We start from the raw sequence: 23494 nt of genomic DNA, 5'->3' as shown, positions 1-23494 counted from the left end.
TCTACTGCCAGTATCTGAGGCAAAGTAAGCCTATGTTCACCAGTTGCTGGGGAACATGGGTGGGAGGGTGCTGTTGCACTTGTGTCTTGCTTGTGGTTTCCCGTAAACAGCTGGCTGGCCACTGTGTGAACCGTGTGTTGGACTAGAAACGGACCCTTGATCTGACCCAGCATCAGGGCTCTTCTGATGTTCTGATGGGTCCAAATCCATCAGCCATGGTGCGCCAGGCACAGACATGGGCAGCTTTCTGCCAGGGTTCTTGTGAAGACGGAGTCATCGACCATCATGAGTTCTTCAGAGGAAGAGTGGAATATGACCAACCCAACGGACAGGGGTGGAACGAAACCACCCCCACCTCCTGCTTCCGCTGGCCTCACTACAGGAGCACAGCGCCACTTCTTTGGCCTTGCATGGTGTGCTGGTGCAGGACCCGCAAGCCGGGTGTCCATCCCAGCTGCTTCAGCGGTTCTTTGCTAGGTAAGCAAATGCGGCCTCCGGCTGAAGGTAGCAGCGGACGGACAAGCCAGAGCACGGTGGGAGCAAACACTTCAGTTGGAAGAACGCACATTTCGTCCTTCCCTGAGTCGTAGACGGAGCTCTGCAGGCCAGCTGGTTGGCAGGAGGGAAGAGAACAGGGACTCCCCGCTCACACTCTGCCAGGGGAGTCCCTTGTCCAGCCAGCCAGTCTGCCAGGGCACTTTTTAGCCATAGCAGTCCCAGCCCTTACACAGGAAATGCACCAAGGCCTAGGGGCACTTTAATGCTGGTTTTAATGTCCCTAAGAACTAGGAAACAAAATCAAAAATAGACTTTCCTTTGCTCTTTGATAAAAGTAATAAAATGGTTAGCGCTGTTAAATTAAATCCTTAAAAAAAAAAAACTCCAAGAAAGCCCGGAGCTTCAGATAGAAACCGTGACGACTACAAAACGGCAGCCAAGACCTCTGTACACACACAAAGGAAGTCCTTTGCTCTGCGGTTTACAGTAAACAGCATCAGTGAAAACACGCAACTGGGACACCTGGGGGGGGAACCGGGACGAGGCAACAGAACGGCCCGTCAGGGAGCGGAGTCTCCACACGGACACGTATTTACACTATAGACACGAGGCCGGAGGGGACACACGGCCCCAGCGCGCAGGGCAGCCCGTCCCCCTCCTCACTCCCACCCCCTCGCGAGGGAAAGAAGGCCCCGCTCCGGCTGCAAGGCTGGGCCACCGCTTTGCCTCCCATTCAGCAGGCCCGGCCGCCAGGACCCTGCACCTTGCTGTCCGTACCACCTGCCACACCTTGAGTGGGCTCCTCCTGGGAGCTGCAACACAGCAGGGGGGCGGCGAGCACCCTCCTCCTCGCTGCGCCAAGAGGCCGGCAACCTGCCTGGCCAGCCAGGGCACAGGAGGGCGATGTCCCACGGCGAGGGCTTGCAGAGCTGAGGAGGACGGCAAGTGCTGCAGAGCAAACCCCTCCCCCCAACAGTGCTTCGGGGGGCAGTGGTCCTCCCCGCTCCACCCCACGGAGCATTTCTGCCCCCACATCGCCTGCCAGCCCAGCCAGTCCATCCGCCGTTAATTAGGGGTCGTCTCCTGGCTCGCGCTTTGCTCCCGAACTGTCTCTCGATCCTTGTCTGAAGTGGAGGAGGAGGAGGAGGAGGAGGAGGTGGAGGAGGCCAGGGTCCGTCCTGAGTGCTTATAGGCGGTGACAAGCTCCTGCAGCCGTTCTTGCGTGGGCTCCCACTTGGCAAAGCCAGAGTTATTTTGCAGGAAAAGGACAGCTGTGTTGTGCACCGCTTTGTAGTACATCTCCTCTCTGGAATGGAGAACAGAAAGATCATAGAATCATAGAAGAGTAGAGTTGGAAGGGGGCTATAAGGCCATCGAGATGCTCTGGAGCAGCCCTGGAGGCTGGACAACAGCAGCCCACGGGCCACAACTCCGCAGCGGAGCGCCCCGGGTTAACAACAAGCCCCCCCTTTCACCTCCTGCAAAGGCGAGCAAAGGGAGATGGGACGGAGGGATACAAGACGAGCCCAAGGTGGAGAAAGCCAGAGGGAGACAGTCTCTCTCCCTCTCTCTCATACAACACAGGAAGCTGCCAGAGTCAGGCCATGGGTCCATCTAGCCCAGTAGTGTCAACACTGACTGGCAGCCATGGCTCTCCAGGCTTTCTGCTGGGACTCTTTCATAGCCCTACCTGGGACTGAACCTGAGGCCTTCTGTATGCAAAGTGCGTCATCTACCACTGAGATACTGACCCAGAGTCATCCAATGAATCCTAGAATAGCAGAGTTGGAAGGGGCCTACAAGGCCATCGAGTCCAACCCCCTGCTCAAGGCAGGAATCCACCCGAAAGCATCCCTGGCAGAGGGTTGTCCAGCTGCCTCTGGAAGGCCTCTAGTGTGGGAGAGCCCACAACCTCCCTAGGTCACTGATTCCATTGTCGTACTGCTCTAACAGTCAGGTAGTTTTTCCTGATATCTGGCCAGAATCTGGCTTCCTTTAACTTGAGCCCGTTATTCCGTGTCCTGCACTCTGGGAGGATCGAGAAGAGATCCTGGCCCTCCTCTGTGTGACAACCTTTTAAGTCTTTGAAGAGTGCTCTCATGTCTCCCCTCCATCTTCTCTTCTCCAGGCTAAACATGCCCAATTCTTTCAGTCTCTCTTCACCCATGAAGCTCAGTAATAGGTGGTTCCGGACAGATGAAAGGAAGGATGTCTTCACACAGCACGCAGTCAAACTATGGCATTCACTACCTTCAGATCTTGTCATGGGACACCAATTTCGACAGCTTTAAAGGGGAACGCTCACGGAGGATGAAGCGACCGCTGGCTACCAGCCATGCTATAAATCACCTCCTGGAAAAGGCGCAATATGCCTCCCAATGCCAGTTGCTGGGGGACACGAACAGGGCCGGCGCATGGGTTTCCCACTGGCGCATCTAGTTGGCCACTGTGGAACAGAATGCGAAGGCTAGAGGGGGCCTCCTCTCCGGGGTGCGTGGGGGGGGAGGTCTGATCCAGCTGCAGGGCTCTTCTTCAGCAAAGCAGGCCGGATGAGACCATGCTGGGCATGACAGACTAGCGTGAGGCGGCAGGGTCAGATGCCGGAATGCCTACAGCACACTGGGGCGGACCGTCTCTCAGCGGCCAGCCAAGGGCTTCTGGGATGCTTACGAAAGGAGGGCATGGAAGCGCCCTTTGCACCCGACAACAGCAGGAAGCCCTCGACTCCCCCTCATCTCGGGAGCCTTCACAGCAAGGGGTTTCATGGGTCGCTGATGCACTGCAGGAAGTAATTCCGCCTTCTCGTCTACCCTGGACCCAGCTGCCCACCACTTCCACCGGATGATCTCATCAGGTTGTTGCATTTCAAGTCTGATGAGAGAGACTTGGAGGTGAGTAGGAGAAAACACCACCCCTAAGGCTGTGGCCTCACATGGATCTGCCTCAACGGAAGAACCCCATCAAAAGAAGGGCGTGCCGCCGCCACCACCACTTCCTCTACCCTGATCAGACAGCACCAGCTAGTTGGGGCCACGCTGAAGGGCACAGGGGTGACCATCCCAAGAAGAGGGCGCCATAGGCAGGCAGGCAGGCAGGCGGGCAGGAGCATTTGGCCCTCTGGGCTTACTTTTTGCAGACGTGTTGGGAGCCACTGCGGTACTCGTGGTCAAAGGCAGGCAGGATGAGCTGGTGCCGCTTGAACCGGCTCTGCTCCATGCGCGTCAGGGCGGGCGTCGGGGGGTCCCGCCACTCAGGGATGAAGACGATGAAGGACAAGGGCTCCTTGGAGGTCTCCAGCAGTTTCTACGGGAGAGGGAGAGCAAGCAACTGACGCATCCCACGGCCAGCGGCGGAACTGCAGAGGCCACCAGTGAGGGAGGAAGCAGCAGCCAGGCACCTCTCCACCGTGCCTGAGTCCAGCTCCAGCTGAGAGCCCCCTCCCTCCTGCTACCAACTGTCTCTGCAGAGGCCACCAGTGAGGGAGGAAGCAGCAGCCAGGCACCTCTCCACCGTGCCTGAGTCCAGCTCCAGCTCAGAGCCCCCTCCCTCTTGCTACCAACTGTCTCTGCAGAGGCCACCAGTGAGGGAGGAAGCAGCAGCCAGGCACCTCTCCACCGTGCCTGAGTCCAGCTCCAGCTCAGAGCCCCCTCCCTCTTGCTACCAACTGTCTCTGCAGAGGCCACCAGTGAGGGAGGAAGCAGCAGCCAGGCATCTCTCCACCGTGCCGGAGTCCAGCTCCAGCTGAGAGCCCCCTCCCTCCTGCTACCAACTGTCTCTGGAGAGGCCACCAGTGAGGGAGGAAGCAGCAGCCAGGCACCTCTCCACCGTGCCTGAGTCCAGCTCCAGCTGAGAGCCTCCTCCCTCCTGCTACCAACTGTCTCTGCAGAGGCCACCAGTGAGGGAGGAAGCAGCAGCCAGGCACCTCTCCATCGTGCCTGGGTCCAGCTCCAGCTGAGAGCCCCCTCCCTCCTGCTACCAACTGTCTCTGCAGAGGCCACCAGTGAGGGAGGAAGCAGCAGCCAGGCACCTCTCCATCGTGCCTGGGTCCAGCTCCAGCTGAGAGCCCCCTCCCTCCTGCTACCAACTGTAACTGCTGAACTTTCCAACTAAGATTGTAGTGCCTGAATTTGCTTTCCTTTCCCCCCTTCTCCTCCCTCCCAATCCCCTTTCCTTTTGTGTCATGTCTTTTAGATTATAAGCCTGTGGGCAGGGACTGTCAAGAAATACTTTTGTAAGCCGCCGTGAGAGCCTTTTTTGGCTGAATGGCGGCATAAAAACCCTTAAATAAATAAATAAATAAATAAACTGCACACAGCCTCGCGAGAAGGGAGCGCCAGGAAGAAGACCACGCTGCCTCACAGGAAAGCGCCGCCACCGAGGAGGGTCAGCTCACCTCAAAGTGAGACGCCATGGCATCCATCAGCTCCTCGCAGAACGGAGGGTTTGCCTCAAACGAGCCACTGATGGGGAAGAAATCCAGGCAGGGACTGAAGGGAAGAAGGAGGAAGAGGGACCCAAGGCCTGTCAGGGAAAAGGCCCCTGGAGGAGGGCACCAGCCTGCCCCTCCCACGACCCCCACGACCCTGGGCAGCAGGAAAGCTCAGCAGACCAAGCGCCTCTTCTCTTTCCAAGCAGGCTGAACCACTGCCCCCCCCCTTTGTTACAGGACCCCGAGCTGCACAGACAGCCGCCCCGGCACCTGTTGGCACTCACCCCCTGGATCCGAAATACCCATCTGTGTCTAGGAAGGCCGAGCAGTACTGCTTGAAGTAGCAGTTCAGGGGGGAGGCAAAGCACTCAAAGCTCACGCCAAAGAGCTTGTGGAGAGCTTCGAAGACTTGCACCGGGAGCGCCCCCTGCAGGCCGGTCCCTTCGTAGAGCCCCACGCCAAACATCATCTGAGCGGAGCAAAGGGAGGCCTTTTGAGCCAAGGGACACCCCTGCACGCACAACCGCCAGGCGAAGGCAGAAGCCGCTCACCTGGCTGCTTCTCAAAGGGCCGTCCCGTCCCGTCCCGTCCCGTCCCCCTTTAAGTCCAGCCGCCCAGCCCTTACCTGGTATCTGCGGAGAAGGCACCAAACCCTCGGCAGAAACCGCTCAAAGGCAGAGTCATCGATGCAGCTATACCGATAAAGCAGCCACTGCGAGAGGAAGGAAGTCACTGCAGAGAGATCAGCGGACGCCCGGACTGGGAGAAGCGGAGCGAGCAGGAGAGGCTGCGTGGCCCGGCCCAGAGAGAACGCCCCCAGCCAGCGCCTCGTGACCGCCCCCCACCTCTGGCGCCTCAACGCCTGCCCCCCACCCCAGACACACACACACACACACACACACACACACACACACACACACACACGAGGGCGCAAGCCTAGGAGAGGACCCGGCTTGCCAGCCCTGCCATGTACCAGCTTGCTGAAGTAGTTGCGGCTGACTTTCACCATCTCGCCCTTGTAGCGCACGCACACCACGTTGTTTTCCATGTGCATCTCCACGTTGGGCAGCGGGGGAGAAGGGGCAGCCAGCCTCACCGGGTAGCAGTAGATGAGCCGTTCCTGGGCCTCTGCAGCCTCGACCTCCGCTAGAGAGCGGGAAGAGGAACGAGGCCCCACTCAGAGGACCACCTCCCCCCACCCCGCCCCACCAAGCCAGGAGAACTGGGCCAAGCAGCAGCCTCCCGCCCCTCCAGTGAAGCCGCGCCCGCCGGCCGCCCAGTGATCCAGCCCTGGCCACCTCCTCCACGTGCCAAACGCCACGAAACAGAACTGAGCCCAGGTTGCCCGTCCCCCCCCACCACCATCACCACCTACCAGACATGTTGTGCTCCTTGAGGATTTCCAGGTGCTTTTCTCGAATGCGCTTGACGTACTCCAGGGAGATGTGGTAGATTTTGCTGCAAATGCCTTCCACGGAGTCCTTGGCTGCAGCAGACACGTGGGGCCCGCACTGCTTGCGCAGGTGCTCCAGGCGGTCCTGAAGAGCCAGATGAAGGGGCTCAGGCACTCTCCCAGGGCCGGCCGGGCGCATGCACACCCACTCACCCACCGCGGCCAGCACGCCTGTGGAACCAACACGGCAGGGACTCCCCCGGGGCCGCCCACCCCACCCCACCCCACCCCGGGCCATGCCCTTGTCCAGCCCTGGAGGAAGCCCACTGACCATGTAGTCCTCTTTTGAGGCGGAGTGGTCTCGCCGCAGCCAGCTGAAGGTGTCCTCCACGTTCCACTTCACCACCTTCCTGCTGTCCGGAGAGGCGCTCCTGCAGAGAGGGCAGCACAGATGTATCCCAGCACCCACCAAGCCCCCGGCCCTGGGTTTCAGCAAGCCGGAAAATGCATTCGTTAAGGCCACAGCAGGGAACACACGGGACGCTTGGTCTGAGGGCGCCCGCTCGGTCCTTTGCCCCACCTGGATTCAATGAGTCTCTTCGCAGCCTCGGCGTATTTGAACAGCAGCCGCTTGGCTTCTTCACGGAACTTGATTCGGGACAACCTGCAGCACAGGCCGAGAGTAGGGAGGGGATGAAGAGAGGCGTCCGGGCCTGCCGGCAGCCGCCCTCCCCGAGGGCCTCCCTGCACAGCTCCTACCTGATGGGAATGTCATTCATGATTTCTCTGAACATGGAAGGGGACACGACCGGCTCGCAGCTGCTCGGCAACAGGGGATCCGTCCCTTTGTCCACCACCTTCCGCTCCAGCATCCAGCGATTGAAGGATTCTCGCGGAGGATCGATCCCTGGGGGAGAAACACCTTGTGAACCCAGCCCTGAGCCACTAGGCAAAGGAGACGCGCCCGACGCCGGATGCAAGGCTTTGCAGAGGGAGGGGGAGGGAGGGGAGAGGCCAGGGGCGGGCAGGGAAGACTGACCCTCCCGCTGCTGGCAGAGCTCCCGGTAATGCTGGCGCAGCTTCAGCATCAGCTGGGACCGGAGAAGCTCCACCTCCGGGTGGGGGGCCAGCACCTCGGAGGGCGCTCGCTGCTTAATCACGGCGTTCGTCTGGATGTCCAAGTCCCAGTACACTCTGCAGAAGGGGGAGAGGGAGGGAGGGAGGGAGGGAGGAGGAGGAGAGAGAGAGAGAGAGAGAGAGATCCCAGGGCTGGTCGTGGGCTGGAAGAGGCGCCACGCTTCTGCCCTCGGGCCCAGAACCCCACCTCCCCAGCTGCCACCTCCTCCGGGGACAGAGCAGAGGCTGTCCCCCCACGCCCCGCCCGTGACTCACTCGGTTGGTCGCAAGAGGGCCGCCTGCTTGTCTTCAGGAGACACGCCCCACAACTTCAGCAGGGGAGTCCCAGGGGTACTGGGAGTGTTAGGGGCTGGCTGAGCTGGGGGGTTTCCTGGGATCTCGACCTGAAAGTGAGGAAGGCCAGATTATCTTCGGAGAGGCAGCCAGGCCAGGGGCAGGCGGGCCGGGTGGGGTGGGGGAGGCAGGCACCAGCTCATCCCCCAACTGAGAACAGGAGGTTCTGGGGCCGAGGCGAAACCACGTGCCGTTACCAACGTGCTCTTGACTCCTGCAACCACGAACGAAGGAGACGAGCAGCAGAGCAAGGAGAAGCGCTGCTCATGGCGCCAGGCTAGGGAGGTCGCTGGGCAAGAGTTGCCAGGGAGCGGCCTAGGAGCCCTTCAACTGACAGCCAGCCTGACTCCTCTGCAGACCAACGCTCACTGCCAGGACGTCGCCCAGCTGCTCCTCTGCCCGTCCTCACGCGCCTGGGCGGATGCCACACCAGCCTGCCTTCTGCCCCTCCCTCCCTCCCTCCCTCCGGGCTTCCAGTTCTCCACTCTTCCGGTCTCTCTCCTGTCACAAGTCCCTCCCTTGGCCAGGCACCCGGTCAGTTCTCCTGCCTCCAGGAGAAGCGCGGTGCGCAAACTCAGCCTGACCCGGGAGCGCCAGGAGACCAGGGCCTACCTTGGGCTTCTTCACGCTGTTACCACTGAGCTGGACCTCCTCGGAAGGCCTCCGTTTCCGCACCTTGTCTTCAGCGGCGGTGGCGTCGCCAACTCCCCCTTCTGCAGGCATCGGAGCTGCATTCAGACCAAGAGGGTCCGACTAGAAAGCCCAGAAAGAGAACAGTCAAGCCTGGAGGCCGGGATCCCTCCGCGTCACCCAGACACAGCAAGCAGGTCTTGAGTCGTGAAACACTTGGGCTGCTCAGACCACCTGCCGCCTGTCAGGGAGGCACAACAGGAGGCAACAGCCCAGGGCCACGGAGCTCAGCCGGCGGAGGGCGCCCCTCCCGGCTCGTGCCACTCACAATGACGTCGTGTTGCCCCAGAAGCGGCATCTCCCAGAGCGACTGGTTGGTGAAGCGGTTGAAATAGTACGGGCGGTTCTCACGCTTGCTCCAGCACTTCTCCCAGCCAGCCTGCACCAGCTCATCTGAGGGAGGGCACAAGAGTCAGGGATCAGGAAGCTGTGGCTGGGGGAGACTGGGAGCCCGGGGGGGAGAGAAGGGCACACACACACACACACACACACACACACACACACGGGCAGCCCGCCCCCGCCCCACCTGGGGCTCGCCTCAATAGCCAAGAAGTACCTGGCAAATCCTGCACCAGCCGGATGGGTTTTGGGGAGCTTGGCTGGCTCTGGTGGGAAGTGCCAGGAGAACGGCTCATCAGGGCAGCTTCCTCCGCAGAGGTGCCGTGGTTTTCATTGGCCATTTCGCAGCATTTGCCCTGAAGGAAAAGCACAAGGGAAATGGCGTCAGCACAAGCCCCGTCTGCAGCAAAGCCCTCAAACCCTCGAACCTCCTGGGCCTGCACGGGGATAGCGCACGGGGATCCCACACGTGCCCCACGACAGGGCCCCTGGGGTCACCGCAGCACACCACAAATACCGAGCACGCCATCTGCACCGTCCACAACCCTATGAAGCAGAGCCCCAGGTATGAATGGGAAACAGATGCTGGACTGCTCCAGAGCCATGCTCCAGGGCCTTCAGCCCGTATTCCACATCCCTGCGCATTAGTTCCCAGGGCTAATGCAAAAGGGTGGGTGTGCAGCACTCGGCAATTAAGTGACGGCAGCCAGAAGAGGCACCAGCCGCCTCCTGATCCTCCTCCTCCGCGTTCAGCCTCGTCTCCTCTCCCGTAGGCACTTGTCTGCTGCTCAGTATCTCACTTGCAGCTTTGCTCTGAGCAGTTGTGGAGTCCACCAGGTGGTGCTCCCCACCTAAATCTCAGTCCTCTGTTCTTGAAGCATCTCTAAGGTGCCACCTTCTTTATTTGTTTACTTATTACATTTCTATACCGCCCAATAGCCGAAGCTCTCTAGGCGATTCACAAAAATTTAAACCATAATAAAACAACCAACAGTCTAAAAACACAACTACAAAATACAGTATAAAAAGCACAACCAGGATAAAAACCACGCAGCAAAATTGATATAAAATTAAAATACATTGTTAAAACAGTAAAATTTAAATTTAAGTTAAAATTAAGTGTTAAAATACTGAGTGAATAAAAAGGTCTTCAGCTGGCGATGAAAGGAGTACAGTGTAGGCGCCAGGTGGACCTCTCTGGGGAGCTCATTCCACAACCGGGGTGCCACAGCGGAGAAAGCCCTCCTCCTAGTAGCCACCTGCCTCACTTCCTTTGGCAGGGGCTCACGGAGAAGGGCCCCTGTAGATGATCTTAAGGTCTGGGTAGGTACATATGGGAGGAGTCATTCCTTCAAATAACCTGGCCCCAAACTGTTTAGGGCTTTAAATCTCAATACCAGCACTTTGAATCGGGCCCGGACCTGGACTGGCAGCCAATGAAGCTGGAAAAGGACTGGCGTGATGTGATCTCGCCAGCCAGTCCCTGTTAGTAAACGGGCTGCCCTGTTTTGAACCAGCTGAAGCTTCCGGACCGTTTTCAAAGGCAGCCCCACGTATAACGCATTGCAGTAATCCAAGCGAGAGGTTATCAGAGCATGGATTCTCCATGAATTCCTCTCTCCTAAGAACTGGACTGGGGGCAACAGACTCTAGTGGCGTACAAAGCGCTCTCTGGGAATTATTAAAGAGCTGCTGCTGCTGCCCATTTTAAAAACAGGTTCTCTGTCCTCAGCCCAGGTCCAGCTGAACTCCACCTGTTGCTTTGCAAGAGAAGGGGAACTAGTTGGCTGCCACCTGTATTTGCCCAGCCTGGCTGCGCCTACTGGGCCTGAATGGGCACAGATACCCTGCCACTGTGCCCAGGATGCCCCTCAGCACCCCCGTTTCCTGTCCAACAGCATCTATGAGAAGTGGCTACAGCCTGGCCTTCCCTTCGGGCATGAAGGACGGTGCTTGGGAGTCAGCGCCCCCCTCGGAGCCCCCAAAGGGAGCGCCAGGACCTCCGGCCCTACGCTCAGAGGAGCAACACACGTGCCAGCCCCACTCGAGAGGACATGGGCAACGGAACGGCAGAGCCGTCAGGCCACCTGCCCCACTGACCACCTGGCGCTCTCTTCACTGGCATCCCATCCACTCATCACCTCGTGCCAGGAGCTGAAGAGTGACAGTGCAGCAGAGCATGGCACAAGGGGCAAAATGAACACGCTGGCGTGGTTTTAAAAACGTGCATGTGAACCCTTGCGTGCTTTTAAAAACATGCACATGATAGCAGTCGTATTGGATCAGCACTCTTTTGTACGCCTGTCATATCCATGACTCCTGAACATCGCTAGGAAGGCACCAGGCAACTGCCCTTTCAACCCCAAGGATTTGCACCAGGGCCAGGACTATATAGTATCACCCATGGTATGGAGTTAAAAACCTATGGAAAATCCAGGTCCTGCCCTCATGGGGCTTACGGCCTTTAAGCGACTAGTCTAGAGCAGCAAGATGGCTCCTCCACATTCTTTGGAGAAGTGAAAATGGGGCATCGGAAGCAGCAGCGAGTGGTCACTTGAGACCAGTGCCCCCCTGCCTCCTGCAGACCAGACCACCGTTACCAGACACACAGGCCCTTCAGGATGGAGCAGGATCTCCCTGATATCAGAGATTTCAACTGCTTCATGCCACAGCTACCCCCTCCCAGCAACCCAGAGAATTCTCAGCCTCCTTGTAAAACTGCAATTCGCAGGTAGAAGCAAGATCTACTTAAAACCACTTGAACTCTGCACACTGTGATTCAGCCAACCCATCATTCTGGGCGGAAATTGTAACGAATTTCAGATAGCTGCTCAGGGCATAAATAATTCTCTGTCAGCACAAGGAAAAACGCAAGAGAACACTGGGGAAACTTCTAGAGTGTGGGATAAACAGAGGCCACTTTAATGGGAGAGGAGAACGTCAGCCTCAGCTGTAGGCGGACAAGGGGAGGGAGCCAACCCCAAAGTTTAAACGCCGTGCCGTGTGGACCACCCAAAGCCCCCGGAGAGCAAGAGCTGCCCCTCAGCCCAGTCAGGTGTGCAGAGCGAGGCGCAAGCGTGGCAAAGTGTGTGCTTCAGAAAGGAGGAACATGAGGACGTCAGAAGCGCCATGCTGGATCACACCAAGGTACCCACAGGGGGCTGGCTCCGTGGCACAGGCGGCAGGAGGGCGCGGGGGCTCCCTTGGCGGCCCTTCGCAGGTGTGGTGGAGGTGTCCTCTGCCCCAAGCAGCAGGGAAGCATCCAGCAGCAGCAGCAGCCACCGTCCGCCTTGTAGCAGAGCCGAGGAGACGGTGGGGTCCAGGCAGCCCGGCTACTCACAGCTGGTGGCGGCCTTGCAGGTTCCTTCTGGCGGGTGGGCGGGCGGCTGCTAGGGGCCGGTGCGCCGCCTCATGCTGCCGGCGTGGGGCTCTGCTGGCCCAGCTGCAGGGCTGGAAGGGAGGTAAGAAAGAGGGGGGAGAGAGAGGTGTGTGCCGGGCGGGGGGGGGGGCGGCGAGGGGGCTGCGCCAGAGCCGCCTTCGCCCACCCCGCGCCTGGGCGGAGTGGACGGGGACGGGGTGGGGGCGCGCTCGGCACGGGCAGGCAGGAGGCAGGCGGAGGCTCCGGCAGGCAGGCGCGGGAGGGCGGGCAGGCGAGAAGCCATTGGCTCCGGCGGCCCACGGAGGGGGTGGATCTTCGGGCTCTGCTGCTTGCAGTGTGCAAAGCGGAGACGGAGCCCAGGGAGGGACGCAGGGAAGGCGGCCGGGCAGGCAGGCGCTGCAGGCAGGCAGGCGGCGAGGCAGCAGCCGCCCCCCAAGGCCTCGGCAAGGTCGGCGGGGAACGAGCGCTGGGGGGGGGGGAGCGGCGGAGGTGGGGGGGGGGGTCTGGCTGCCTGGCCGGGCCCCCTCCTTTCTGTAGGGGGCGGCGGGCCTGGGCAGGGGCCATGGCCGGGCGCGCCCCCCGCTTCTGCGTGGCTCCGTGGGCCGCCTGGCAGCGCTGCGGGGCGGCCGACGGAGCCCCCGCCGAGGCGACGCGAAGGCCGGCCCGGGAGCGCAGCCGGGACGGGGACGGGCAACGGGGCGGGGGCGGGGGGGGCCCGGCTGCGGCTGCGCGCGCCTCCGCGTCGACGGGAGCGCGCGCGCGCCAAGATGGCGGCGGCGGCGCCTCCCCGTCGTCGTCAGCGCGGGCGCCCCCGTGCGCGTCCCTGCGCGCCGCCGCGTCCCCTGCCCGCGCAGAAAGCGGCCGCCGGGCGCAGCCGCGCGCCCCCTCACCTGCGGCCGGGGCCTGGGGGTGGTCGGGGCCGCTCAGCTTCCCGCCGCCATCGCGCGGCTGCCTCACCCTGGCAGCCGCCGCCGCCATCTTGTATTCGGGACCCACGGCGACCAGTGCGCAGGCGCCGGGCACGCCCCGCCCCGCTCTCTGCGCATGCGTCGTGCGTGCCGCTAGTCCGGGCGCGCAGGCGCACTTCGTCCCTTCCAGCGCCGGGCTGTGGGCCCTCCGCAGTTGTGGCGCATGTGCAGCGGGGATAATGCTGCTGCGTGCACGCTTTTTGCGTACGTTGCGCAAGCGCCCGCTTGTCCTTCAACCGCTCCGTGTTTGGCGTGGCGAGGGAGAGCGGCCTGTCGCCGTGATCGCGAGTTCGAGTCCCGGCTGGAGCAGAACTCACTGAGGCGCTTCGGTCCTTTGCCACCCCTTGTTTTGTTTTTTTGCGAGGGAGGTTTTGTTTATTTAATTCTGGATACTATTTATGCAGGCATCTTTTCCCTCGCAAAGAGAGTAGGTTGCTCTTGTTTTGTAAAGGCTTCCTGCAGCAGCAGCAGCATGATGATGCAGAGAGAGGAGGAGCATTACAGAGGTGCAGGGGCCGTGGTGTTGCCTCCGCACCCCAACATCTGGACTCCCCACTTGGCACTGAGGATGACTAAGCGAAGGCTCTTCCCACAGGACAGGGTGGCGGACCGTCCGCAGGCGCCTGCATTCTTGCCCTCCATGCGAGCCGAGCTGAGCCGCCTTTGCAGCCTTGGGACTTCTGGGGGTGGGGGTGGGGATCCCCCCTCCCCCCAGCGATATCACAGGATCCTTGCCCTCTTCCCAGCCCCAAGGCTGGGCTGGTTGACGTGACGGGGTTGGACTCGATGGCCTTGTAGGCCCCTTCCGACTCTGCTATTCTATGATTCTAAGAACGTAAGAGGAGCCCTGATGCTGGATCAGAACGAGGGTCCACCTAGTCCAGCACTCTGTTCACACAGGGGCCAACCAGCCATTGGCCAGGGACCAATAAAGCAGGACATGAGTGCAACAGCACCCTCCCGCCCATGTTCCCCAGCATCTGGTGCACGCAGGCTCACTTCCTCGGATACTGGAGATAGCACACAACCATCGGGGCTAGTAGCCATGGATAGCCTTCGCCTCCAGGAATTCATCCAAACCCTTTTAAAGCCATCCAAATGGGTGGCCGTCACTACATCCTGTGGTAGTGCGTGAAGAAGGACTTCCTTTTATTTTATTTGTCCTGATCTCCCACCAATCAACTTCACGGGATGACCCCACTGGGTTCTGGTATTTTTGAGAGAGGGAGAAAAATGTCTCCCTATCCACGTTCTCCACACCAGGCATCATTTTGTCCACCTCTATCGTGTCCCCCTCAGCCTCCTTTTTCCCAAGCTAAACAATCCCAGTTGTTGTAACCTTCCCTCCTAGGGAAGATGCTCCGGCCCCTGGATCATTTTATTTGGCCTTTTTCCAACCCTGTAATATCCTTTTTTAGGTGTGGTGACGTGGAGCGCAGGGGATGGCCTGTTGCTGAATGCACCATTGTCTCATTGGAATGGCATTGCTGGGTGGACCCAAGCACCATCAAGCCAGAGGAAAGGACTCGTTCATGCAGCACATCATAAACTTACCGAATAAGCTCCTTAGGGTGGGCTGATGATGGCCACTGATTTTGAAGGAGGAGTAGACACGTCTGAGGAGGAGGGGAGGTCTATTTATTTATTTATTTATTTATTTATTACATTTTTATACCGCCCAATAGCCGAAGCTCTCTGGGCAGTTCACAGAAGTTAAAACCATAATAAAACAACCAACAGGTTAAAAGCACAAATACAAAGTACAGTATAAAAAGCACAACAAGGATAAAAACCATGCAGCAAAATTGATATAAAATTAAAATACAGAGTTAAAACAGTAAAATTAAAATTAAGTGTTAAAATACTGAGAGAATAAAAAGGTCTTCAGCTGGCGACGAAAGGAGTACAGTGTAGGCGCCAGGCGGACCTCTCTGGGGAGCTCATTCCACAGCTGGGGTGCCACAGCGGAGAAGGCCCTCCTCCTAGTAGCCACCTGCCTCACTTCCTTTGGCAGGGGCTCATGGAGAAAGGCCCCTGTGGATGATCTTAAGGTCCGGACAGGTACATATGGGAGGAGGCGTTCCTTCAAATAACCTGGCCCCAAACCGTTTAGGGCTTTAAATGTCAATACCAGCACTTTGAATCGGGCCGGACCTGGACTGGCAGCCAATGAAGTTGTAAAAGGACTGGCGTAATGTGATCTCGCCGGCCAGTCCCTGTTAGTAAACGGGCTGCCCTGTTTACTAACAACAGCTAATGGCCCTGATGGAGCAACGGAATCTCTAAGGTCAGAGGCAGGCAGGTGCCACCGAAACACCATTTGCCTGAGAGCTCCTGGACCCCCTTCATGTCATAGAATCATAGAATCCTAGAATAGCAGAGTTGGAAGGGGCCTACAAGGCCATCGAGTCCAACCCCGGCTTGATGCAGGAATCCACCCTAAAGCATCCCTGACGGATGGTTGTCCTGCTGCCTCTTGAAGGCCTCTAGTGTGGGAGAGCCCACAACCTCCCTAGGTCCTGCTTCCGGACTTCCCATTGAGGACGTCTTGTTGGCCACTGAGGGGATGCCGTGTGCTCTGGTGCAGCGTCAGGGCCGTGCTTGTACTTTTAACCCAGCGTTCTCTTTCTAGCATTTTGGGAGGTCAGAAGCTGGGCAGGATGCTGGGAGATTGTGCCCCCAATCTATGTCCATGTTGTTTTTGCTGATGATGCCTAGTTGTGCCTTCTGTTATGCCGGGACTTTGCATTTGTAGTCATGCTGATGGAGCAAGGAGGAAACAGGGACTCCTGGTATTACCTGACATCTTCATTTTAGGAATCCAGTTGTACTCTACCACACGATGGATGCATGGGTGTGTTGTCCCTGCTGCCCCCAGAGGCTGTGCCGAGGAGGTCCTGAGGGCCAGGCATTAGCGTCCCAATTTTTAATATATATTTTAATACAGCGTTGGGGTGGATTGGATTGGAATGGGTGTGAGTTAGAGGAGGGGCTTTGCAGCTGCCTCCTTGTAGGACGGGGTGGACCCGTGTGCTGCAGCCCCTCCCTGCTTGTGTGGCCCCCACTTGAACCCCACCCCTCTGTATTGCTGCCCCCACCCTGCCCTAGAGCATCAGGCTCCTGCCAAACAGTGGTTTGGTGGGCTAGCAGAGTCTGATGCTGTAAGGAAAGAGCGTGCGCGCGAGAGGATCCATCCCATGCACCTCTTTCCCTGGAGAATCGCTGTCATGGGCACAAGGTTAAAGCCTTAACCCCCCTGAGCAATCTGCAGTAGGATTGGGGGAGAGGGAGTTTGTGTGTGTGTGTGTGTGATACGCACGTGTGTGTGTGTGTTACCCGCTCAAACTTTGACCCAAGGGAAGTTTTAAAGTGAATAATTTTAATTTGCAGTTTTAATAGTTTTTATCTCTTTGCTGTTTTATTCTTATGTTAACCACTCTAGAACCTAATATATGGAGGGGTATATAAATATTGTAAACTAATAAATCAGTTGTCCACCCCTGCCCTAGGCCACGTGTCTACTAAGACACGTAGGATCCATCTCTCCTTCCCTACCGGGTAGAAAGCAGCTGAGGAGACTTTCGTTGGGAAGGAGTTAATTCCCTGCCCTGACCCGCACTGCTGCTGCTGCTTTCCGCCCCGATGGCTGACTTCCAGGGTGGGTGTTTGTAAAGCCCATCAGGAGACACTTCACGTGTCTCCTGCCTCTGATCTCGCTCCACCTCACGGCTGAGGGCGAGGCTTTGGCCTAGGCCGAGAGAAAGCCCCCCTCGTCCTCTTGGCCCCTTGCGGGTGAATGAGTCATTTTGCCCCGGCTATTTTGGTTTGCAAAGACTGTCATTTTGCTAGCCAGCGCCTGTCCCTGCCTTGCTGCGGTCCCAGCAGCCTGCTTTGGGCTAGGTTCTCCTGTGCCTTGGCCAGCCTTGGGCACTGTCTTCCTGCCAAACCCTTTCTCTTTTGCAGAAAAACAGCTCTCGGCAATTTGGACTGGGCCACCCAAAAGCTGCCGGGCTTTCCAGGGCGGTGTCCTGGTGTGCCAAGCCTGGCCAAGAGCATGTGAGCCTGTCATCACCTGCCAAGAGTTGAGTGAAAGCCAGGCAGTGGAGTGGCCAGTGTGCTGAGTTCGAAGGAGGGTCTTCTGCTTATGGGTCCCAGTCGATAGCTGGTCAGCCCCTGTGTGAACAGAATGCAGGACTAGATGGACCCCTTGGTCTGATCCGCCATCAGGGCTCTTCATATGTAGGCTGACCTGGGTTTGCAGGCATTGGCTCTGGGAGGTGCCTGCTTGCCCAGTATTTATTTATTTATTTTATATCACTCCATATCTAAAATAGATTCTGGAGCAGTGCACATAGGTATGAACAGTAAAAAGAAACAAGATTTAAAAAGCAAATTAAAATTGTTCAATTTAAAACAAAGGACCTGTGAACAGAGCGCGGGACTAGATGGACCCTTGGTCTGATCCAGCATCAGGGACCTTCCGAGGTTCTTATGGTCAGTAAAAACCGCCCAGAGAGCTTCGGCTGTGGGGCGGTATATAAATGTAATAAATAAATAAAATAAAAACAATGACTAGTCAGTTGAGTTGAGGAAGGCTTCTCGAAATGGAGCGTTGGCTGTGGTTCTGTACCTACGGTTCTTGTTGGGTTGATTTCAGATGGTGATATTGGGTGATTTTTGCTCGTAGGATACTGCTAGTAGTAAGCCTAGTGCAGCAATGTGGAAGCAACACCAAGCAAAACAGAGATGGTGGCATTGCTGAGAAGGTGTGACGTTTGGATCCCGTAAAATGCATGAACAACATTTGCGCATTTGGTGCGCTGTAAGTTAACTAGGGTCAAGGCCATGTCGCCAGAGGTGCTAGTAGGGCTGCTCCTTTCCTGCCTTTTTGCCCCCCACAGCCCCCACCACCACCACAGAGGGGCTCATGAAGAATGCGGATGTGGCTCGTGCAAAAGAACATCAGAAGAGCCCTGAGGCTGGATCCGACCAAAGGCCCATCTAGTCCAGCACTCTGTTCACACAGTGGCCGACCAGCCATCGGCCAGGGACCCACAAGCAGGACATGGTGCAACAGCAGCCCCCTGTCCTGGGGCAGAGGCTGGGTGAGATGCCCCTGCAGGTCCCTCCCTACACGCAATGGTGATCGTGGCTTCCTCAGATCCAGCTGGTCCCAAAGGACAGCAGGGCTCTGGGTGGTCGATGCTAGCCAGGGAATCCCATCAGCCCAACATCCCAGAGGGGTTCCCCAGAAGGAGCAGTGGAGGCTGTTCTGCCCCTATTTGGAGGTCCTGGTGCATGGAATGTTAAAATGTTTTCACTACCGGAATATGTTGTGTGGGTTCCTTGGAGGCGGGGTAGGCAACCTGGGGGGCCCTCCAGATGTTTTCAGCTACAACTCCCATAAACCCCAGCCAGCATGGATAATGGTCAAGGATTGTGGGAGTTGTAGTCAAAAACATCTGGAAGGCACCAGATTTAGAAAGTACGGCATGGCTTTGGGACTTCTCATTTCCCCACTTTGAAGGCTCACTGGCATTGTAACCAGAGGAAGGTTGGCTGGGGGGAGGGTAATCCTGTCGTTGGGTTTGTCTGCATTGCTCTGAACACATCCGGCTACTTCAGCTAATGAGCAATAGGGTTGGTGCCTGCTGCTCATCTGGTCCCGCTTGGCTCCTCCCGTCAGTGGGAGTGGCCAAACAAACCAGGAAATCTTCATCCATGGTTTATTTAGTGTCTTGTCAGAATGGGGATCCCTGGTTTGTTGCTCTCTTAACATACTGGAATCATAAGCCAAGAACAAACACTGGCTTATGATTCTGGCTTGGTAGGAGAGCAACAAGCCAGGAATCCCAGTTTGGACAGAACATTAAACAAACCACAGATGTAGGCTTCCTGGGTGGGAGCGATCAAACAACATGCAGCAGCACGCTTGTTCATTCACGATAAGCCCAAATTCTGGGTTATCATTACGTGCGAACCGGGTCATTGACTGCCTCGTATAAATTGTGTGGGAAGCCACTTCTCTGTGATGAAGTGGCCATCAAATGTTTGGGTTTGTCTGTTACATATTAATAAAAACTGAATGGAGGAGCGCCTCCCTTTTTACTTGGCTTTTATCGATCACATGGACGACATCCATCACATATCATGAATATTGAAACCTGGCATGATTTGGTCCTCTTTTGCAGATTGTAAAACAATCAAGATAAGAAAATGGAGGATGTTGAGCTGTTAAACAAAGGACTAAGTAACAACAGTTACAGCCTCTGCAGTTGTCCTCTTTGGCAAAGATGTTAAGTTTCATCAAAGGTAGGTCCAAAGGTGAAGACTTGGAATACACATTTGGCAAAAAGACTTGAAAACTTTTCATCTGCAAATCTATTTGTTGGCAAAGCTTTCATGCTATTCCAATCTTGCTTTGAATAATGAGGGAACAATAGGGGGGGGGGGAACAAAGTATAACCTCCAAAAAGGCAGGACCATAGAATCATAGAATAGTAGAGTTGGAAGGGGCCTACAAGGCCATCGAGTCCAACCCCCTGCTCAAGGCAGGAATCCACCCTAAAGCATCCCTGACAGAGGGCTGTCCAGCTGCCTCTTGAATGACTCTTTGGTGAAGAAACATGGAAGAAGACCATCCTCCACTGAAGGACCGTGTACCTTCACAACAGTCCCAGCTGAAAGGTGTCCCCACTCTTTGCTTGCATCTTGCTACAAAGATTTAGGCACATATTGTGAAGGAACCAAACTTTGTCCGTGATGTTCAAACATTTAATATGGCTGGTGGTGGATAAAAGTAGCTGTTGACCCAACAAACAGTAGAATCCTTCAAGTCGGGTTGGGGAGTTTGTTGGTGATCAGCCTGGTGATGCCGTAGGATATGCCGAGGAACATCCTCTCCTGTTGGGTCAAGGTACAAAGAGAAGCTGAGAAGACTGCCAAAGGCCCTTGGAGACATGAAGCAGATACAGAATTGATGAGCTTTCTTCAAACTTCCATGCTGGATATTTATGTATTCATTCATTCATTTATTTATTTATAATTCTTCTGTACCACTTAATACAGCAAAGTAAGCTTTTCATATTCAGTATATAAATATTATAAATCCATATATAATACAATATTCTGCATCACCAATACTGAACATGAGTAATATATAAACGTGTACCACAGACTTCCAGAACATCAAGGAATTGCCGGTCGGGCGTTGGGAAATTTCGAATGTTATCTCAAGAACATCATTGTTGAAAGAGTCTCAGATGCTGAGTTTGTGAAATACAAACACAAAATGAGCCAGAAAAAAAAAAGTTCTGCCAAAGTCAAGGGCGAACGCGCCAAAGTTTCAGGAAGAATCTTTCCTGGCTCTACTTGGAGACGCTGAGCATTGAACCTGGGATCCTCTGAGAAAGCAGTGTGGTATAATAATACTTACTAGTTAACAAACAAACAAAACCCCTAGGGAAATGTCAGCTTTATGAAATTATTTTAAAACTCTTTATCTGCAAACTTGGAGGATGAGAAATGTTTCCTGGACAAACGGAATATAACGGAGAGGGGCAGCAGTCCAGTGGCAGAGCATGTGTGTTGCACGACATTGCGTGTTTCATCCTTTTATAATTTTGTATGCAACAAAATTGTGTGTTTCAGTTAAAAGCATATTTTGGCTATTGGGCAGTATAGAAATGTAATAAAATAAATACTGAAACGTCTGTACATCACTGTCTTTATACAAAAAAGTGTATTTTGCAGATATAGCAGTTCTATATAAAATAAGATTCTCATTCTCAGTATGCAGCGTTTAGGCTTTTGGAGAAGTTTTTGTAGGGCGTTTCCTGTGAAATTTACGGCAGTGTTTTGGGACCTTAGAACTACCTTGCGTAAGAAACGTAAAACTTGATTTTGTTCTGACTTTATACTGTTAGTTTTACCCTACCCAGTGCCTGTTTACCCTACCCTGTGCCTGTTTGCTTTCTCTTCCCCTCCTTATTGTTTTATTATGGTTTTATTAGAATGTAAGCCTATGCGGCAGGGTCTCGCTATTTACTGTTTTACTCTGTACAGCACCATGTACATTGATGGTGCTATATAAATAAAATAATAATAATAATAATAATAATAATAATAATAATAATAATAGTACTGGTTACAGAATGATGACGCCACTCTCCCCTGCTTCCAATTGTAGATTTGTCGCTAAACTAAATTAGCTCTTCTTTGTGACACTGGAGTTCTACATACCAAACTGGGGTCAAATCTGCCAGTTTTTTCTTGAGCTCATGTGGCCGTACCACACACGGGTGGTTTTCCTTAAAAAGTGCATGAAAGCAGCAAGGCAGGGAGAGAGCAGATGCTCAATCGCCAAGCTGCAGCCCTCGCCTTTGAACAAGAACCCGGTCCGGGGTGGTGGGGTTTACCTTTCCATGCATAACAGGCCCTACTAGAACAAATTCCGGCGCTGGTGTACAGCAGCTTACACAACGCAGGGCGCTGAAGCCCTGCAGATTAACAGACTAGTTGCAGATGGAGCTTCTGCAGGTGAGATGCATGAGGTGGCAATAAGAAAGCTGCCCCCAGCAAGAGCCCCTGCTGCTGCTACTGCTGCTCCTGCCGCCCCTGAACCACAGACTCAAAAGCCACAGACCCCTGGCCGCCTCTGAGCACCGGAGTGCTCACCTCTCTGTTCTTTGGCATCTTCATCACAGGGAGAAGAAAGAGAGGGCGTCCCACAGATGGCACTATGGGTATAATGGGCACCCCATAGCTCTTGAGAGGCGTGAGCCTGCGGCTAGAGACTGGGTCTGGGAGATCTGGGTTTTAAACCCCTCTGCCATCATTTCAAACTCGGTTCCCCAGGTGTAAACTGGGAATAACAGTGACCTAAAGAGGAAGAACCCAGCTGCAGAGAGCCTTTCTCTGTGATTCTGCCTCTGGTTGCAAAGAGGGCAGAAGAAGCCAGCCGGGGGATTCTGCTGCCGCCTTTCGTCTGTGCCTGCGCGCGCGCGCGGCTCTGGCAAGCTAGGCTGGGCCTGGGAGCATTTCTGAAGCTGGATATTATTCCGCACTAAAAACTGGAATGGTCTCTGGAATGCAGTGACCCATTTTGCCCCATCCGTTTCAGAAGGGATGAATGCAGGAAGCATGTTTCAAGGTTATAAGGAGAGTCAGGATTTGTGAAGCTTAGAAGAAGAACCAAGCAGTAGCAGCTACAGCAGAGTAAGAAACAGGGTGGGTTGGGATGAACCCGGCTGCAGGGAAGTGGGCCATGTCTGTCTTGAACGTTCTGCTCTCGGTGTCACAAATGTCCTGTGTGATTGAGATGGTGCCGGGTGGAAAGATAACTTGCAGCCTAGGCCTGTTCTATTTCCTGATGAGTTTCTCCCCCACGCTTCACGTACAAGTCTCTGCATGGGTGAGAGAGAAAGCAAGAGCGCCCAGAGCCCTCTAATTAGCAAAGTCCCTGCCAAAATGTTCCTCCACCCTTTGGTGCAGTGAACTTCACTGGGATAATTAATACAGCCCAAACGTATAATAGGTACCAACGTTGAAGGTAAAAGTCTTTTCGGAATTGAAAATACACACATTTTGCTTTGAAGAAGAGTTCTGTGCAATTCAAACCACTGCACTTGTGAGTTGAGGCTGAGCCAACTGCGGAAGCCTGACTTTGCTTGCTCCTGTTTCTAGACCCAGCCAGGTTTAAAACCGCCGTGCCCAGCCCCTAATGGTTCGGGGACACTTGCCTACAAGGTCGCCATGCACGGAGCGCCCCAGCGGCAGCAGCACATGCACAGAGGGCTTCCTTCTGGGAGATGTGCCGCCCCTGCAGGTCAAAAGCAGAGGAGGTCGGTGCTTGCAGGGTCGTTGCATGGAGGAGACGTGCTGGAAATCACATCAGATGCTCGGGAGGCAACAGGAAGGAACGACTCCCTGAGGAAGCTGCTTTGATAAGCGGTTTCAACTGAGCTGCCTCCTGGAAAGAAGAAAGCAACCTGCTCTGTAAACACTGGGCCATGTGGCATCCATCAAAGCTCGGCCTGACACAGCTGGAGGCGGCCTCTTTCCTTCCCTGCCTCCCTTCCTTCCTCCTGCCGCCCAACCTGCTGGCCTCTGGTTTACAAGCAGGAGGAAGGGGGGGGGGGTTTGCCTGGCAGCGGACCGGGAGGCGGAGGGGGGCCCATCACAGAGACCCAGCTGAGCGGGGCCTTCACTGGCCTGTCTCAGCCCCAGTAGCTCCCTTGTTTACAAAGTGGTGTGGCTACTCATAGAATCATAGAATAGCAGAGTTGGAAGGGTCCTACAAGGCCATCGAGTCCAACCCCCTGCTCAAG

General features: G+C 55.8%; 1 protein-coding gene across 3 annotated transcripts; it reads right to left on the bottom strand.

Moving 5' to 3' along the window:
* Positions 1 to 753: 753 nt before the first annotated feature.
* On the bottom strand, positions 754 to 13207 carry PCIF1 (phosphorylated CTD interacting factor 1). Of its 3 annotated transcripts, none has more exons than XM_063147524.1 (16): positions 13089 to 13207; positions 9037 to 9175; positions 8749 to 8873; positions 8403 to 8543; positions 7713 to 7840; positions 7360 to 7514; positions 7080 to 7227; positions 6901 to 6984; positions 6652 to 6751; positions 6303 to 6465; positions 5901 to 6073; positions 5553 to 5639; positions 5212 to 5396; positions 4892 to 4985; positions 3626 to 3801; positions 754 to 1804 (listed from the first exon to the last, which is right to left on the bottom strand). In XM_063147524.1, the coding sequence occupies exons 2-16, from the start codon at positions 9158 to 9160 to the stop codon at positions 1564 to 1566; spliced, it is 2124 nt and encodes a 707-aa protein (XP_063003594.1). In that variant the 5' UTR covers positions 9161 to 9175; positions 13089 to 13207; the 3' UTR covers positions 754 to 1563. The 3 variants fall into 3 exon arrangements, with proteins under 3 accessions (XP_063003594.1, XP_063003593.1, XP_063003592.1); XM_063147523.1 differs by lacking the exon at positions 13089 to 13207 and adding an exon at positions 12160 to 12228; XM_063147522.1 differs by lacking the exon at positions 13089 to 13207 and adding an exon at positions 11975 to 12109.
* Between the last annotated feature and the right edge of the window lie 10287 nt (positions 13208 to 23494).

The sequence above is a fragment of the Elgaria multicarinata genome, chromosome 1, assembly GCF_023053635.1.
Source record: "Elgaria multicarinata webbii isolate HBS135686 ecotype San Diego chromosome 1, rElgMul1.1.pri, whole genome shotgun sequence".
Classification (NCBI taxonomy): Eukaryota; Metazoa; Chordata; class Lepidosauria; order Squamata; family Anguidae; genus Elgaria; species Elgaria multicarinata.
Note: the sequence above shows the minus strand (reverse complement) of the source record. Positions and strands in the feature narration are given on the sequence as shown.

Coding starts and splice junctions, on each gene's coding strand:
- PCIF1 (XM_063147524.1), bottom strand. CDS start 9,160: ATGGCCAATGAAAACCACGGCACCTCTGCGGAGGAAGCTGCCCTGATG. Junction 8,874..9,036: donor GCTGGTGCAGGATTTGCCAG/GTACTTCTTGGC, acceptor GCCCTCCCTCAG/ATGAGCTGGTGCAGGCTGGC. Junction 7,228..7,359: donor GCTCTGCCAGCAGCGGGAGG/GTCAGTCTTCCC, acceptor TTTCTCCCCCAG/GGATCGATCCTCCGCGAGAA.